The sequence below is a fragment of the Vombatus ursinus genome, unplaced genomic scaffold (assembly GCF_900497805.2).
Source record: "Vombatus ursinus unplaced genomic scaffold, bare-nosed wombat genome assembly UNPS02014770.1, whole genome shotgun sequence".
In the NCBI taxonomy this organism is placed as follows: Eukaryota; Metazoa; Chordata; class Mammalia; order Diprotodontia; family Vombatidae; genus Vombatus; species Vombatus ursinus.
In genome coordinates this window covers 14225315-14244980 of record NW_020954548.1, presented here as the reverse complement: position 1 = coordinate 14244980, position 19666 = coordinate 14225315, and the positions used below count along the sequence as shown (strand labels likewise).

General features: G+C 36.5%; 1 protein-coding gene across 8 annotated transcripts in view; it reads left to right on the top strand.

Moving 5' to 3' along the window:
* CCDC171 (coiled-coil domain containing 171) overlaps positions 1-19666 on the top strand; it is a 496773-nt gene that overhangs the window by 75385 nt on the left and 401722 nt on the right. For all 8 annotated transcript variants that reach the window (XR_003569147.1, XM_027863035.1, XM_027863037.1 and 5 more), the window contains one exon: positions 9472-9618. Coding sequence is in view for 7 of the 8 variants with exons in the window: in XM_027863035.1 (XP_027718836.1) it covers positions 9472-9618 (147 nt within the window). In the remaining variant the exon portion in view is untranslated. The remainder of the gene's footprint in view (positions 1-9471; positions 9619-19666) is intronic.

The window sequence follows — 19666 nt, the reverse complement described above, 5'->3', positions numbered from 1 at the left end:
GTTGCTGATATCTTTGGGTAAAAGGCTTTTCATTTCCTTCTGCAGGTGCTTACTGTGTTGTTAGCCACCACCCCTCTATGGTTCTTGCTTCTGCCTCTTGTAGATGCTGACACTGTGCCAGGAGGACCTCTTACTTAGAGAATTCTGTCTCTGGGTGCTCATTCACCCAAGATCTGGGAAAAACAAATACAAAAGAAGTAGAGATGCCACTTGCTCATAGATACATGGAGACTGGTTGGATGGATTCAGCTCGCTGCTATTTACCTTGCCAGCAGCTCATGACATTTCTTGCCTTACTTGCAGGAATTGAACCCAGTTTTCGTGACTCCAAAGCTTATTTTCTTTCCACTGGACAATGCTGCCTCACTAAAGAATTAAAAACTGAAAATCTCCCAAAAGGCATTGGAGAGATTGCATAATAAGGATGAACAGAGTGTAACACATTACATACAAGAGAGGCTGAGTCAAGAATGTCGTCAAATAAATGTACGAATGATAGAAGAGTGGTCATATGCCAATACTGAGGGGAAAATACTGTACAAACTGTGTCAATCTATAAACAAACATTTATTAGATATTTACTATGTGCCATGCACTTGACTTGAACGCTCTATGTTAAGAAAAAGCAAGGAAGACAAGAAAAAAGAAATTGAGACAATAAACATAGGCAAGGAAGATGTAAAATTATCACATGTAGCAGATAATATAATGGTTTACTGAGCAAATCCTAGAGAATCAACCAAAAAAACTAAGCGAATCAATTAACAACTTCAGCAAATTTGCAGGATATAAAATAAACACACACAAATCATCAACATTTCTGCATATTATCAACAAAATTTAGCAGGAAGAGATAGAAAAATTCTATTTAAAATAATTTCACTATAAATGCAGTATAAAGTACTTGGGAGTCTACCTGTTAAGACACACATAGAAGTATATAAACACAATTACAAAATATTATTCGCAAAAATAAAGGCAGATCCAAATAATTGGAAAAATACTGATATACTGATTGTTTATGGATAGGCCAAGCCAATACAATAACACACACACACACACACACATAATAAGATAAAACAAGGAAGAGCTAAAGAAGGAAAAAAAATAGAAAGTTACTAGACATCCATTTGTAAAATCTGATTGTATAGACAGTCTTACCTAAGTTCATTTAGTGACATTTCATATCTTAATCTTCTACTCCTCCCAATAATTAAAATCATAAGTATGCTTTATTGCATATGTAAATGTAATTTTATTAAATCATTAATATTTGAAGAAAGTCTGTTATTCCTTTTAGAGAAAATTGTTCTGTGTTTTGCCTTCATAGAAATTCAGGAACCAGATCATGTGGACTTGTAGATTTGAATTTTATCTATGTCTTGAAAGAATTTAATTGAAATATATTTGACTCATTGTAAAGATGTTATTGTAATAAAAATAATAAACTTCAAGTGATAGACCATTAATTTTGAGGGAAATTTGATGTGATAAATGTTTAGCAAAACAGAGTAGTAGAGTGGTAGTATGTGCACTAGATAGAAAGCTGGCCTTGGGAACCATGACAGCCTGGGTTTGAGTTCTGCCAGTCTCTGATATATGTCATCTTATTGTTGTTGTCCAGTTGTCTTAATTGTGTCTGACACTTTGTGACTCCATTTGGGATTTTCTTGGCGGAGATACTGGAATGGTTTGCCATTGCCTTCTCCAGCTCATTTTACAGTTGAGGAAATGAAGGCAAACAGGGTTAAGTGATTTGGTCACATAGCTGGTAAGCATCTAAGACTGGATTTGAACTCAGGAAGATGAGTTTTCCTGACACCAGACTTGGTGCTCTATCCACAGAGCCATCTATCTGGTTGACTTCTAATCATTCCCTCTTCCAGAGGTGGGGTAAAATTGAAAGTGCCTCCAATTCTGAAAGGATTGGTTTGGGATGCATTGTCATTTAGAAGAGCCAGGTTGTTGTGAGTTTCAAAAGGTAAAAGGAACCAACTTACTGTTGTATGAAATGAGAGGAAATTTTTAATCTGGAATAGGCATTTCAGAGGGCACAGTAGAAGGACCAGGCAGATTTGGGGTGGGAAATTAAGGATGCAGGGATGAGATAGATGGGAATATGTCTGTGAACAACTAGGGCTGGGGTAAAGGGTTTGATCTTTGGCAGTCTTGGGATTTAGTATCATTGGAATGGGGAAAGAGGCTAGGTCAAATCAAATAACCAATTAACAGTCAAATAACCATGAGTTCTGCTTGTGAAGGCAGGTAAATAGGAACTTGAACCTCCAGGCTTTGGTGCAGACTAATTCATCTGACACATTACTTTGTCTCAGGAGGCACCTGGAAGCATTTTCTGTACAAGGCAAGAGCAGGAGATTGTGTGCTCCTGTCCTTGAAATTTTTGTTCCTCAGGCCCAATCCTGGGCAAGACTTTGGTGTTGTGGCCGTTGGGGCCTCTGGAAGCCTAGAAAGAAGGTGAGAGGTGACGCATGTAAGGGTAGTCAAAAACCTTACAAGGAGACTGGAGTTGGTGTGAATTCTGGAGGCTGAAGTATGATTTTCAGATGCCTGCTATTTTGAACAATATATTGAATTCAACCCTTGAGTGCCTTCTGATCCCCAAACCAGTGCTCTTTCTGCTATTAACTGTATTACCTGGAATTCATTTTAATGCTTAGAATAATCAACATACCAGCTTTAAGCCAGTGATGTAAATTTGGGAAGCATAGCTAACATCAAATACACAAAGGATTTTTATACACTAGGATATTGACCAAATCTTAGTAAGATGAGTATAATAGAGATAAAAGTAAAGTTTAAAATAAAAACCAAATAACTACTTCACAGATCCAAAATGGGATAGGTTTGACTAGATAACAGTTGATCTGAAAACAAATCTGGGAATACTACATTTCACTGCGTAATTGTCGCTACTGCATAATTGTCACACCCTGTGTTTTTCAGTGCAAAAATTGTTTATGGCCTTTCATTGTGTAATTGTCGAATGGTATAATTCTATTCATCATGCCTCTTAAAAGGTAAACAGAGCAGCAATGTATTCACTGGTGGCATATAGATATGCATTTATCTCTCTTACATTGAGAGCCACCAGCCTAGAATTCTCAGTGCATGCACGTTGTCAGATTTAATTTTTAAAAAATTAATTTATTTTTAGTTTTCAACATTTACTTTAATAAGCTTCTGAGTTTTAAATTTCTCCTTCCCTCCCTAAGATGGCATGCAATCTGATGTAGGCTCTACATATACATTCCTATTAAACATATTTTCACATTAGTCAGGTTGTAAAGAAGAATTAGAACCAATAGGAGGAACTACAAGAAAGAAGAAACAAACAAACAAACAAAAAAAAAAACGAAAAAAAAGGCAAATAGTATGCTTTGATCTGCATTCAGACTCCATAGTTTTTCCTTTGGATGTGGATAGCATTTTCCATCATAAGACTTTTGGAGATGTCCTAGATTCTTTCATTGCTGAGAAGAGCTAAGTCTATCAAAATTAGTCAGTATTTAATTTTAATGTATATTCATGAGTATTCTGTGCATCCTAATCTTGCACCAAAGACAGTTTAGTAATAAAAGTAATACCAGCACAATTAAAAGAAAAGGCTTCACATAATGGTTGCACCCCACTTTTTTGCAAAAAAAAAATTTGGCATAAAATCTGCGACGATTATGTGGTGAAATACAGTATCATTGTTTTGCTAGTACAATGTAATTCATCAGTATATTATGGCAGTTCAGAAAGTTAATGCCATCCAGGGTGATGGACGATAATAAATCAATGAGGATTAGTTGAAGAAACTGGGATGTTTAATCTGTAGAAGACTTAGCTGGGGACATGATAGCTGTGCACAAGTATTTGAAGGGCTGTCGTATGAATAATGGATTAGATATGTTTAGCTTGACTTAATAAGTAGAACTAGGAGTGGTTGATGAAAGTTGCAGAGAACCAAATATAGGTTTGATGTTAGGAAACATTTTCTAAAAGTCAAAGAGGGCTGCTTTGGGAGGTAATGGGTTTTCTGTCATTACAGATCTTGAAGGCAAGACTAGATATTACTACTTTTCAAGTTCAGTATGTTGAAGAGGAGATCCTTTCTCAATTGTGATTGAAGCAGATGACTCCTGAGGTTCCTTCCAACTCAGAAATTCTGTGATTTTTTATTTTATTCCAGAGTAAATAATAGGTAGCCGCTAATAATTTTTGAGGAGAGTGAGGTATCCAGGTTTTGTTTTAGGACTGTTAATTTGGGGTGTATGAGTTGTTCAGGTAGGACTCGTGCCTCTGGTGTAAAGGCTTGCTGAGCCCTTTTCAAGGCTGCTCATTCTCCTTTGGTGTCTACTTATTATCCAGCTCCCACCTGGGGCTCCAAGAAGCTGTGCCTGTGTAGTGGCCACCTCCTGGTAAAACTATCTCCGCAGATGGGCTTAACTAGGTTGAGGGTACCAACAGATCTCAAACTTGTTGGTGAATTAGGAGGATGTCTATCCCAAGCACATGAGGACTTCCTCTAGCAGAATGGTAGCTGATTGGATATAGACAATGAAAGAAATGTAAGAGTTGGGATTAACTTTGAGGTTGTGAACCAAAGTGACTTGAAATATGGTGGTATCCTCAATAGATTTAGGAAAATTTGGAAGAGGTCAGGTTTTGAGGGATGATAATGAGTTCTGTTTTGGACATGATGAGTTGGAAATTTGGGTGGACATGTGTAGCAGATACCTTGATACGCAGGTCTCTAATTCAGTAAAAAAAAAAAAATTAGAGCTGGATGTATATAGTTGAGAAGTGTCTATGTAGAAATACTCAAAACCCTTGGAAATACATATAGAGTATAAGAGATGAGGACCCAGGATAGAGCCTTTGGGGAGGCATCCAAAATGGCCAGGAGATAGATGGTGATCCAGCAGTGGAGACTGAAAAAGAGTGATCAGACAAATAGGAAGATAATCAACAGAGAGTAGTGTTATAGAAAGCTAATATCTAAGAGAATGATGTCAATAGTGTTAACAGTTTCAGACAGGTCAAGTAGAATGGACACTGAAGAAATGTAATTAGATTTAGCAGGCAAGACGTTGCCAACCTTGATGAGAGCAGTTTCAGGTGAGTGATGTTGTTGGAAACCAGACTGAAAGAGTTTGAAAGGTGAGGGGGTTGGGGTTAGCTGAAATGAAGGCAATGAATGTAGGCAACTTTTTCTAGGACTTTCTAGGATTTGTGAAAGTGAGAAGAGCTATAGGATGATAGTTTGGGGGTGGTGATGGTGGAAATCATAGGGTGAAGTGAAGATTTTTTTAATAGATGGGGGAGACTTAGGTATATTTGTGAGTAGCAAGGAAAGTACTAGTAGCTCAGGGCAAATTGAAAGTGAGAGAAAGCAAGAAGGAATGATCAAAGGTGTCAGATCCTGGAGGGAAATGTGATAGAATATGAATAGATGTATCACTTTTTTTTTTTTTTAAGGCAGTTAGGGTTAAGTGACTTACCCAAGATCACACAGCTAGTAAGTGTCAAGCGTTTGATCTGAGATCACATTTGAACTCAGGTCCTCTTGACTTCAGGGCTGGTGCTCTATCCATTGTGCCACCTAGCTGTCCCAAGATGTGTCACTCTTGGTAAGGGGTAGGGCCACCTCTTAGAAACTGATGCTAAGAAGGAGAGAATGGAGGCAATGTAGAGAGGTTTTTGAGGTATAAAATAGAGTAGTTAGAGTCCAAATGTATGTCATGAAATTTGAGAACACTGGTGGATTAGGTGCCAGGGTTTTTGTTGACACATCAGTTTGAATATTGAAGTTGGAGTTGAGGGCAAGACTGAACTTGGTACGACTCACTGAAAAAGGAGGAAGTAGAGGCTAGTAGATGACTGGTGAGAATCTTGCCTAAGTGGTATATATGAATGGAGTGACCCTCAAAGGAGTAGAGGGGCCAAGTGATGCTGATAGTCTCGAAATGGCAGTGAGGAGTAATAAATATACCTTTTCCTCTGTAAGCGGCCTAGAGAATGGATCATTTTACAGAGGTCTTAAGTAAATAATGGTGGAGCCATTATGTTCAGCATTGGTAAATGACACATTGTAATCAATGTTTAATTTTCATACTTTTTGTGCCTGTACATTTTTAGTAAAGTTATTTGTCCAAAATTGGGGCCAACTAAGAGTGTGTATTGTCACTGGGTCCATACTGTTGGGGTGACTCAATTACAGTAGGAAACTATTAGCTGAAGGAAAGGGAGCATAGAACTGTAACAGAGAATACCAGGACCAGGTGGGTAAAAGTTGTGAATTCAATTAAAAACCAAATATTTATTAAGTTTTTACTTTATGTGGTAATGGTAGACCACTGAGTATAAAAACACAAAAACAAATAATACCTTTAAAGGGGTTTCTTTCCACTGGAAGAATACACATTTGAGGATAAATGAATACAGGATAATTTGAAGAGGGATGGAACACTTTAACAACTAGGGAGATAAGAAAAGGCTCTCGGAGAAACCTTGAAGGAAACTAGGGATCATAAGAGGTGAGGAGGGCATGCACTCAAGGTGTGGGGCGCCATCTGTTCAAAGGCATGGGAGATGGAATGGCTAATTAGGAATGGCTAGTAGGTCAGTTTTACTGGAACATAGAGTACATGGAAATGAGTGTTATGAAATAAATCTGGAAAGGTAGGTGGGAGCCAGATAATGCTAGACCTTAAAGACAAGCTGAGGAGTTTGTTTATTATTGTGTAGACTTAGGAACCCAGTGAAGATTTTGTACATTCTTTCTTCTTCCAACAACACATGCTTCTTTTCATTTGTGGATTTTTTGGTTTCTTCATCCTGTGGGATATCTGAAAAAAGGAGTGTGTTGGGTTGCAATATCTAAGGTGCAAGAGATGGTATAGTTGGAGGCAGGAGAGCTGCATGTCAGTACTTCCTTTATTAGCTGTGTGACCATGAACAAGTCATTTAACCTCTCAATTCTATCATCTATAAATTGTGGATAATCATCTCTTTACTAACTACCTCATGTGGTTTTAAAGATGAAGTGAAATAGTGTTTTTTTAAAAATTTTTTAATTTTTTTGAAATAGTGTTTTTAAAGTCCTTTGAAAACTGAAGAACTATTGAAATGTTATCTAACATTATTATCATTATTTTTACTAACATTACCATCAATTCTTGGAGAAATTTATCTACATGAACTGTTCTATAGGCCCCACAGAATCAACGCTATAGGAAGGGCTGTTAGGGAATTATTTAGTGGCCCTCATGTCTTTATCCCTAACAGTAGTTCATTTTAGTGCTTTCCAGACCTCACCCAAAGTGCCTTGTTTTAAAGAAAATGCCTTTGCTTTTCTGGTATTCATAGAATCTACACGTGAGTGCATATTCACCTATGCATCCATATAACAAACCTTGAGAATGCTTTATAATGTTTGGGAATTATGAACGTTAATCCAGTTGCTTGTGTGTGAGCATGTATATATGTGCATTCAGGAGTAAGACTGTTTTTTTAAGTAAAAATGTGCATGTGTGTTTGAATGTCAGGGTCAATCAGTAAACATTTATTAAAGGCCTATTATGTACCAGACACTGTGCTAAGGATATATGTAAATGTATGAAAATAAGGAAGTTTTGGAGGAAAGCTGATGTAGTAGAAGGTTGTAGTAGTAGGAAGTTTGGTGTAGATAGGGCATTGTACTTGAAGACGACACAACCTGGGTTCAAATCTTCCCTCAGACACTTATTAGCTTTGTGACTCTGGGCAAGATACTTAACCACTTTATATGTCAGTTTCCTCATCTGTAAAATGAAAGCATTGATCCCTCCATGTATAATCATATGATTCCATATGTGGTTGGGGAAAATATTGGGTCGAAAGACTGACATACTTTACAGTAAGATCACATTTATTATTGTTCAGTTGGTCAGTAAGTATTTTGTAAGTTCTTACTACGTGCCAAGTACTGTGCTAAGCTCTGGGGACACAAAGAGAGGTAAGAACATAGTCTGCTCTCAAGGAACTTGCACTGTAAGGAACCATGTAAATTATATATACATATATATATATATGTATATATGTATACATGTACATTGTAAATGAGAGGTAATCTCAGAGGGATGGCACTAGTATTAAGGGGGATTGGGAAAGGCTTCTTGCAGTCATTAAGATTTGCGTTGATTTTTGAGGGAAGCCAGGAACTGGAGGTGAGGAGGGAGATCATTCCAGGCATGAGAGAAAACCAGTAAAAAACTAAAGAATCAGGAAGGAGGTAGAACATTGTGTGTGAGAATAGCAAGGTCAGTGTCTCTAAATTGTGGAGTACCTAGCAGGGAGGAAGGTGTAAGAAGACTTAAAAGGTGGGAAGGGCCAAGTTGTAAAGGGTTTAAAAGCCAAATACAGCTCAGTACTTGAAATCAGTTTATTATTTTGAGCCTGACTTTTTCCTCCATTTATCATATAACTAATTTTTATATAACTTATTTTCACATTCCCTCCCTTAAAGTCTTAGTCTAGTTGTTCCATTGTGTCATGGAAGTGACCCTGGGTTCTTAAAGGCAGTAGAGTACCAACAAGCTCTGGAAGGAAAACCTTGTATGTAAGTCCAGGGACTCACTGTGTATTTGTTGTTTGAGGTTCAGCCTATTTAAAGCTGGGGAGGTTTATCACCAGGTTCGCCTGAGAGTGATTATTTTTTGTACACAAAATATAAAAGATTATGTGTAGAAGTTCAAAATTTCTTACCAAATCTCTATCTTGGCCTGCTTTGTATATTTTAAGTGTTTGTGTTTGTTGATGGGTAACTTCACAATTAAAAAAAAATGGTCTACTTAAGTTGTAGAAGGCTTATAATTGGTGTCAGTAGAAGAGCTATGCCATTAAAATCATGGATCCTTGGAAAAGGGAAGTTATTTTAAGTTTAAATGGTAACTGATATGGCCTAAAATTGAATGTTGGAAGAATTAAGTAGACCCCACTTGAAAAAGCTTTTCCTATCCTGCACCAGTTTTCTGAAAACTTTGGAATTAAGGAGGAAATAAACTATGAAAATTGCATTAAAAACTGTAAGCATACTTTAAATGCCATGATTTCACAGTAAAATCTCTCAAGTACCACCAGGAAATCAAGCTAATCCAATCAATCTTCACATGAAAGAGCCTTATGTATTTTTGTTATTAAATACTTTTAGAAATTAATGAGGTAAACAAACATTGTACAGGATAGTAAAATTAAAGCAACACAGAAATATCCACAAAGGTCCAGTTAATGAGTATGACTTAATAATATATATGCTAAACACATTTTCAAAGTTAATGTACAGTGATGACACTTTACAGATTGAAACTTACATTGAGACCATACGAACCATATTCGATATGTATTGTTATTCCAACTATATATTCACTTATTAAATCCCATGCCCCTTTTTGTTTAAATTTAACTACATAGTGCTTTTGTTTATAGGAACAAGATAATGCTATACAAAATATGCATAAGAAAATGGAAAAACTAGAATCAGAACACCTTGATTGCTCTAACCTTCTACGGCGACAAGCAAGTGAACTTGAATCAAGCTCTTCCCGAGAGGAATTACTTAGAAAAGAATATGAGGTAAGCTGACATGATCCTCTTCTACTTAGATATTATTGTACCCATGAGCAATTAATCATTGCCCTTTCACAAACAATGGTAATATATTTTGCACTTCGAGATATGAGGGGGAATAAGTGATATTAATGATGGTAGAAATAGCATTCTTACTTATTAATCACATGGCATATTCACTTTGACTCATACACGCACTTATCCTTACCATATCTGAGGGCATTTCACCTCTAAACATTGTAGATTGCATTCTACATGCTAGTCCATTAGTCCTCTAACTCTTGCACTCCAGATATTCACTGAGATAACTTATAGTAGCAGAGAGAGCCGTAGATTTGGAGTCAGAATAACTGGTTTCACTTTCCCAGCTCTGATACTAACTTTGTGATCTTAGGTTATTCAGTATGTTCAGGCCTAACATTCCTCCTATGTAAAATGGGGTAATAATAATAATGATAGCTAACATTTTATAGCACTTTAAGCTTTATGAAACATTTTATATACATTGTCTCATTTGGTCTTTGCAGCATTATGAGGTAGGTGGTATTATTTTCTCATTTTACACATGGGGAAACTGAGGCAGACAAGGTTAAATAACTTGCCCTGGAACACACAGTAAGTGTCTGAGGTAGGGTTTAAACTTCGATCTACCTGACTCCAACTCCTGCCATATTATCCACTAGGCTACCTAATGAATGATACTTTGTTGCCTAACTTCACAAGGTTATGTGTAAAATGATATGTAAATCTTAAAACAGTACAAAAATGAGGTTTCCTACTGTGATTATATTTTTAAAAAATATTTTATTTTCCTAGATAAGCTAAATGATTTACTTTTTATCTAGAAGATTATTTAAAATCTATTCTTATGTTATCATTGTGAGGTTTCAAGGTAAATAGTTCCATTTTGAAGATGAAATAGTAACATAGCACATGACTCTGTACTTTTTAATATTTTTATCGGTGAATTGCATAAAGGCATGATTATCATGCTTATTGCATTTGTGTGCAGTAGAAAGCTAGGAGGGACACCATACACATTGAATTAAAGAGTAAGGATCCCAGAAGCTCATGATAGGCTAGAGCTGTGGGCTGAATCAAAGAACATGAAATTTAGTAACGATGAATGTAAATTATTAGATTTGGGATGAAAAAAATCACGTTTACAAGTACAAGATAGATGTACCTACAGAGAAGTTGACTTGAAAAACATCTGTGAATATTAGTGAGCTGCAAGTTCAATTTAAGTTAACACTGTGCTATGGCAGTGGAAAAAGGTGGATTAACTGTGGGAAGACAGGCACATTAATACATTGCACTGTTGGTGGATCTTTGGATTTCTTTGACTATTCTGCAACATATTTGGAGTTATTGGTGAAAGTGACTAAACTGTTCATATCTTTTGACCCACCATTACCAATACTGGGCATGTACTCCAAAGAAATCAAAGGCAGAGGAAAATAAAACTTTCATTGAGCATTTATTAAGTGCCTGACATTTGCCAGTCACTGCATTAAACATTGGGAATACAAAGACAAAAATGAAATAGTCTCAACCTTTAAAGAGCATGTTTTGTGTCTCAAGAGACAACATGTACATAAATAAGTATATATAAACATATAAACAAAATAAATAAGGTAAATTCTTTTTTTTTTGTGGGGAGGGAACGAGCAGTTTCAGGGAAATATTTAGCCCTCTGCAATAATAATTAGTAATTACATTGATAAGCATTCCTAATTCTTTCAAAATTTTTTGTCTGTTATATTGTTGTCATTGTATAAATGGTTCTCCTGGTTCTGTTCACTCTGTATTAATTCATATAAGTCTTCCCGAGTTTCTCTGAAACCATCTCTGTCATCATTTCTTACAGCACTAGTATTCCATCACATTTATTATATACCATGAATTGTACGTCTGTTCCTCAATTTAAGGACATTCCCTCGGATTCTCATTCTTTGTCATCTTAAAAGAGCTGTAAATTTTTTATGGGTATATCCTTAGGGTTTTTTTTAGGGTTTGTTTTGCTTATCACTAATCCCTCCCTTAATTTATCCTCCACTAATTTCCTCTCCCCCTTCTTCACTTTCCCTCACATTTCCTTGTTCAGTGAAATGTATTTGTATCCAGTTCTGTGTATGTGTGTATGTATGTATGTATGTATGTATGTATATATGTATATGTATATATTCTTCTTTCCTTCAGTCAATGCAGAGAGAGTGAGGTTGAAGTATCAGCTACTCCCTTAACTCCTATTCATTGTCTCCCTATGTATCCTGCTTATGTGAGACATATTTCTCCAACCTTCTCCTCCCTTCTCACTACTCTCCATAGTATTCCTTTTCTTTTACTTCTTCCAAGATCTTCAAGCTATAACAGAACCACTAACAGGCCCTGTCTAATTAGACTCCCTCCATGGTCCTTGATGCTGATAATACAGGGTTCAAATGGAACACATGTATGACCTTCCATATTTGAATGCAAGCACTTTATCCTTTAGTCCTCATCATTCTTCATTCATTTTACCTTTTAATGTTTCTCTTCTGTGTTTGAACATCAGTGTTTTAATGCCACTCTTTTCATCAGAAATTTTTGGAAATCCTCTATTTTATTAAAGGTCCATTTTTTTATCTTATAGCATTATACTTAGGTTTTCCGGATGAGTCATTTTTGGCTGTTAAGCCTGTATCCTTTGCTTTCTGTAATATTGTATTCAAGTTTTCCCCTGCCTTATTATAGTGGCTGCTAAATCATGTGTGATCCTGACTGTGCTCCTTGGTTCTTGCATTTTTTCTTTCTGGTTGCTTGCAGGTTTTGTTTTGTTTTGTCCTTAACCTCAAAGCCCTGGATTTTGACTGTGATGTTGCTGAGGGTTTTTCCTTTTGAGGTTTTATTCAGGAAGTAGCTGATGTGTTTTTTCTATATCTACTTAGCCCTCTGGTTCTAAGAGATCTGGAAAGTTTTTTTTTAATTTCTTGAAATAGGATGTCTAGACTTTTTTTCGGAGGGCATAGTGTTCTGATAGTCCAGTGATTCTTAAATTTTTTCTTCTTTTTTCTGAATCATTTGTTTAAGGTATGAAATATCTTACTTTTTTGTGTTTTTTTGCTTTGTTTTGATATATATTATGTCTCATGTAGACAGTGGGCTTCTATTTGTTCATTCTGTTTTCAGGTAGTTGCTTTGGCAAGGTTGTGTACCTCTTTTTTCAAGCTGCTAACTTTCTTTCCAGTTCTTTCTTATATATCTCTCAGTTCTTTTCCATTTTTTCCCCCTCCTGTTCTCATTTATTAAAAAAAAAAAAGCATGTCTTTTTTTTCCTAAAACTTTTGCTTTATCTCTTTCAGGAATTTTGATTGAGTTTGTGTCCAAGCAGTGTTTTTCTCGGAGGCTTTGCTTTTAGATGTTTCAGAGTCATTCTCTTCTGAGTTTGTGTTTTGAGCTTCCTTTCCACCCTAATAGCTCTTATGGTGGTTTTCTTTCTTTCTTTCCTTCTTTTTTTTTGTTTGCTCATTCTTCTAGCCTGCTTTCTGAATTTGGACTTGATGTGAGGTCTAGGCTCTGTGGCACTTCTGGAAGGAAAATCTGGGTTAGTCTTGTTGCAGCTTTCTTGGGGTGTTGTGTTATTCAAGAATCTCAGGGACAGGCTGGAGATATGCAAGCTTCTGGTGTTTAGTTGTTTTTCACTTGTGTCCAACTCTTTGTGATCTCATTTGGGTTTTTCTCGGCAAAGAAACTGGAGTGGTTTGCCATTTACTTCTCCAGCTCATTGTACAGATAAGGAAACTAAGGCAAACAGGGTTAAGTGCCTTGCTCAGGGTCACACAGCTAATAAGTGTCTGAGGCAAGATTTGAGCTTAGGACGATGAGTTTTCCTAACTTCAGGCCTAACATTCTATCTACTGCTTCACCTGTATTCCCTGTGCAAGCATCTAATCTTCCCAGATAGTCTTATTCGGGGCCAAGTCTGATTGCTTCCACCTAGTCTAAGCTCTGCAAGTTTCTGACCTGGGTTTTTGGATTTGCACTATAGTAGACCACTTTTGGAGTTGGACTCTCATCCAGCTGGCAGTCTTTGGGTAAGGAGTGACAGAATTGCATGTTCCCCATTTGTCTGGGTTTGCTGCCTTGGTATTCCTCCACAAGCTAGCCTAAATGCTGAAATTGACAACCTTCTCTGCTCCTGGGGCTGAGCTGTACTGTTAACTGCTTGCTTCTGAAATTCTTCTGTTCTTATACATGGCCTGAAATGCCACCCTGGGCACAGGTCCCCTTTCTAGTCTGCCCTGGACTTGTGACTCATAACTAGGTAGTGGGTTGCAGAGCCTACTGTCTCTCCTCTTTGAGATGACCTCGTATGGGTTTGGGAGGACCTGTCATCCTGGTGTACAGTCTTTCCTGGTGTGCTGGAGTGCTCTGCAGTGTGCTGCTGCTCTTGGCCCAATCTAGTCCCCAGTGTTCTCATACCTTCTTGTCTCCAAAGAGATACAATGCCAGGCTGGGCTAGACTTACGACTTATTGTGTCTTTTTCTGTTTTTTTCCTATCAAGATTCAATCTGGTACATTTTCTAGGTTGATTTGGAGGTATTTAGTGAAGGGGAGCTCTACTTCTTGCTTTCTGCTACTTTACTATCTTTGTTCTGCCTGCCTTATAAATTTTAGTAGTATCATTTTCCTCTTGTTTATATCTTTGATTCTATATGTATTATTTTGTATTTAACATTAAATTTAAATTCATTTTTTTCTGCATTGTTAGTCCATTGAGTTGGTGATGTTAGGAGCCAGAAGTTCACATTTCTTGGCAACAGATCAATTTGCCCCCCCCCCCCCAAGCAGAGAGTGACTATTTCCTAAATTCTGTTGGACTTTGAAATAAATATATATAAAAGGACCAAGACGAGACTTGTGAATAATAACTAAGGAAGGAAGATACTTCAAATTTTTTTTAATGGAAAAAATTATTTTGGGTTATGTGTGATTAATTATCAAGCTAAAGGAACTTTAAACCTCAATCTTGTAAATATTTTAACTTCAGTTAGTACTACTAATTCCATTTCATGAGGTTATTTTTTAATGTCTTAGGTCCAGAGAAATATTGTTCTTCTGAGAAGTCACACAGTGTGGTATAGCTTAATCACCTTAACATGGATCAATGGACTTTTGGATCAAAAACCTGCCCTTTTCAATTTTATGAAAGTGGTGTTGAATACTTAAGAACCAAGGGAAAAGGGAACTGGAGAAAGAAAGATCCATTGCTTCTATAAAATACTTTTCAACCAGGAGGGATTTGTTATCTTGGGAAATAAGCTTAACTCAATAACAGCAAAATATAGGTTTTACAAAGTGGAAACTCAAATCTAATTCCAAAAGAACTCTAGAATCTGTAAAAGATTATGGTGGAGTAACTATCCTTACTAATAATTGTTGAATTGCTTCTGTCAATCATACCCTATATAATAATAATAGAACTACCTTAGAATGTAACTTGGCTTTGAAGTTGTACTTCAAACCCTAGAAGAAAAAGGGAAAGAAAATGTGAGTCAGTATGCAGAGGGCCTTATTTTGTTTATTACTTATCTTTTGTAATCATTCATAAGACAGCCTGTGGAGATGAGTCATTTTTATGCTCAACATGTGGTGTCAGAAATAATTTTTAAGCTCCTTTACAAATTGATTATCAATAGTAGATTATCCTAAGAACCGTGGTAGTACATTATCATGGTAAATACAGTAATATTTTTAACAAAATGCTTTATTTAAAGTTTATTAAAAAAAATAACTTTGAGTACTGAAGTTTTAGTTACTTTCAAAAAAGAGTTTGACTTTATTAATTTGTCTTCCATTAATCAAAATTTATTAACATATAGTACTGGCTGTCTGATCTCTGAATGCTCTCTTTGCCCACCTCTGCCTCTTTCAATCTCTAGCATCCTTCAAAAGCTCAGCTAAAATACCACCTTCTTACATGAAACCTTTCTTTATCCCCCAGTTAATAGTACCTCACCTTACCCCCCTACCCATTATCTTGTCTAACCAGTAGGTGTCACTCTGATATAAATTTTGACTGAACGCTCACTTTTCTGACTCCTCCCGTCAGATAATGCTGAGCAGGACAGATTCTTTCCATACTATACCTTTCTCCTTCCAGTAGGTAATCCCTGGAGGCACAACTTTCTTTTGGTTTATTCCGTCTCTCTATCAGAGCTTGGATTTTTTTCCCTGAATTTGTTCTAGTTTAACAACTGTGACCTGTTTAAGCCTAGGGCTAAATTAGTCCTGAGGTCACATCTATAGTCAGCCAGTCAATACATTAGGCTCATACCATGTGCCAGGCACTGTACTAAACATTAAGGTTACAAAGAAAGTTAAAAGACAGTACAAGTTCTCAGGAAGCTCATCATCTAAAGGAGATAACAACATGAAAACAACTATGTGTAAACAGTCTATCTGCAGGATAAATTAGAAATAATCAACAAAGGAAAGGAACTATAAGAGGGAGTGGGAATGGCTTCCCATAGAAGGTGGGATGTTAGTAGGCACTTGAAGGAATCTAGGAGGTGGGGTTGTGGAGAGGGATCATCTTGTGTCCATGAAAATGCCTGGATTGAGGAGATGGAGTATCACTGGATCATGGAATATGTGGTAGATAGTAAGGTATAAGAGTGGAAAGGTAGGGGAAGGGACAGTTATAAAGAGCTTTGAATGTCAAACAATTTTATATTAGATCCTAGAGGTAATATGGATCCATTAGAATTTATTAGGTAGGGGATGACATAGTTAGACTTATGCTTTAGGAAAATCATGACTGCTGAGTAGAGGATGGACTGGTGTGCGAAGAGATTTGTGACAGAACAACAAGCAAGCTATTGCAATGATGTACTGAGGTTCTCTACCAGGTTGATGGAAGTGTAAGAGAAGAGAAGGAGGCATATGTCAGATATATTGCAAAGGTAAAATTGACACACCTTTGCAACAGATTGGATAGCAGGGGTAAGAGAGTGAATTGTTCAAGGATGACATTTAGATTGTGAGCCTGGGGAACTAGGAGGATGGTGGTGCCCTCAACAGTAATAGAAAAGTTTGGAAGTAGGGAGTGTTTGGGGGAAAATATGAGTTCAGTTTTGGTCACCTTGAATTTAAGATGTTTATTGGACATTGAGTGTGTGATGTCTAGTAGGTAGTTGGAGATGCCTTATTGGAGATCAGTGGAGAGGCAAGGGCTGGATAAGTATATTTGAGAATCATTAAAATAACAGTATCAGCATGAATAATTGAATCCATGGGAGCTGATGAGATCAAATGAAATAGTCTAGACTAGAGGAAGATGGAAGGAGGATCTAGAACAGAGTCGTATGTCTTAGTGAGTTACTTGGATGAAAATCCAACAAAGGAGACTGAGGAGTGGTCAGATAGGTAAAAGGATAACCAGAATAGAGTAGTGTCCTTAAAACCTGAGGGAAGAAAGTATTAAAGAGAAGGTGATTGATAGGGTCAAAGCCTGCAAGGGTCATAAAGAAGAATTGAGAAAACGTTATTAGATTTGGCAGTTAAAAGATTATTAATTATTTTGGATAGAACAAAGTTTTCTGTTGAATGGTAAGGACAGAAGCTAGACTACAGAGAAGACAGTGAGAGAATAGGAAGTGGAGGCACTTCTTGTAGATAGTGGTCAAGTTTAGCCACAAAAGATTTTCTCTGTTGTCTTAGTTGCTTATTAAAATGTTATTATCACAGAGCAGCTGGGTTGTTCAGTGGAAGACATGAGTTCACAACCAGTTCACAACTAGACACTTGCTAGCTGTATAAACCTAGACAAGTCACTTAACCTCTCTGCCTCAGTTTCCTTATCTGTAAAATCAGCATAATAATAACATCCACTTCCCATGATTGTTGTGAGGACAAAATGAGATAATTATTTGTAAATTATTTTGCAAACTTTAAAGTGCTACAGGAATGTTAGCAATTATTATCATTATTATAACAATGATATTCTCTTCATTAAGTTCAGCCTGGAGCCCCCCATAGTTCATGATGAAATCCTGATCACATGGCCAGAAGTCTAAATTTCCTGAACGATTTTTATTTCTGTGTTCTGCTGGCACATTCCATTTTCCTCCTTATATGCAGACATGTATCGTAAAGCAGTTATGATTATTTGTTTTAAGATGAAGTAAAATAATTATTGGGAAATGGAAACAGCTTAAAGCAGTAGCAACATTGTTATAGAAATACTTTCTAGCATAGGCTACAGAGGAGAGTTAAACCTTTATTGTCCTTTGACTAATTCCCAAGGATTTTTCACTGTCAGCACCATCAATTTTTTTTTTTAAACCTAAATGGTTTTTAAATCTAAGGCTTGACTGTTGACACTTTCAGAGCTCACTTAGTCTCAAATTTTGAAATTTGCATTTCAGAACACCTGAAAGGATGTTTCTTTTATCTATTTGCCATCACACTGTTGCTGTAAAACTACTCCAGCCTTAGCCACCGTCTTCTTCCCTTCTTCTATGGTCTCAGCTCTCTACCTACTCTTTCATGGACTTATTAAAAAAAATCAAATAAATAAAAACATCTAAATTCTTACCCTTTTATATAATACTCTGGTGCTTCTTAAGACGAGTTGATGATCCATAGTTCTCAAAAGGTTATGAAACTCTAGCAGGCCCTATCAAGCAGGCAAGGCTTTGAGAGAAGGAGTGGCAGTGAAGAATTGTCATTCAAAAGCTCACCTAACCAAGTTTAGAAAGGCTCATAACCAGAACTTTGGTTCTCAAGTGATGAACTACTACCTGCCAGCCACTCTGCACTAGTATTAGGTGCTAGGGGCCTATTACATAAATATTTAAAACATTTATCTAATATCTAATATCTAAATATCTAAAAAACATTGGGAAATCTGTCCCACCCCTCAGCTTTTTATCCTTCCCTTTCAGGACAGAAGAACACATATTGTCCTTTTGTTCATAATTCTGATGCAGTCGCACTGAGGAGTCGTATTACGACTCATAATCACTCATATTTACTTTGTGTGTACCTATTATATACACTTATTTATGTGTATGTTTTTTTCCCTGATAGAATGTCAGCTCCTTAAGGACTGGTGCCGTTTTGTTTCTCTCTTTGTGTCCCTAGTGTCTAGTAGTTCATTACTTGGAGCCAAATTCTGGTTATGAGCCTCTCTAAACTTGATTAAATGAACTTTTGAATGACAAGCTCTTCATTTGTCACTCCTTTTCTCAAAGCCTTGCCTGCTTGATAGGGCCTGCCAGAACTTCGTAGCCTTTGATTACTCTGGATCGTCATCTTCTCTTATTAAAACATTGAAGCAGGACATAAGAGGAGGAAGTATTAAAACTTAGTTTATCCAAACTTTTTCTATAATTTTGAAAATTTATTCCACCTCTTTTCCCCATTCTGATTTATTAAGATTTTAACGTACTGTTTATGCCCACAATTATCTTCCTTTCTTATATTTCCACTCTAAAATGATTTTTATAGGAGTATCAGAGACCTGATCCATTTTCAACCTCATTTTTACCTTTACTTTCATTAAGCTTCAATATCCATCTCACTCAGGATTAGATCATGATCATTTGCAAAGTTAAGTTAGGTAGCTGTGTGGTACAGTGCTAGACTTGAAGTCAGGAAGACCCGAGTTCAGATTCTTCCTTAGACACTTAGTGGTTCTGAAATCCTAGGCAAATTACTTCGGTTTTCTTATCTGTAACATGGGGATATTAATAGCGCCTCCCAGGGTTTTTGTGCAGATAAAATGAGATAATATTTTAAAACACTTTGTGAACCTTAAAGTTCTATATTCATGCTAGCAGTTAGAATTAATGATAATAGATGTGAATTTTTTTTGTCTCACCATATTAAAATGAGTATTTATATGGCATTTTAAGGTTTGCAAAGCAATTTACTTTGTGCTTACACATTTGGTCTAAATTCTAAGTACTATTCTCTCTGTTCCTCTTGTTCCCTTCATTCACCCCTGGTCAAATGTAGGTGAACATATTTGGTACTGTTATTTATTGAATATGTGGATAGTATTAA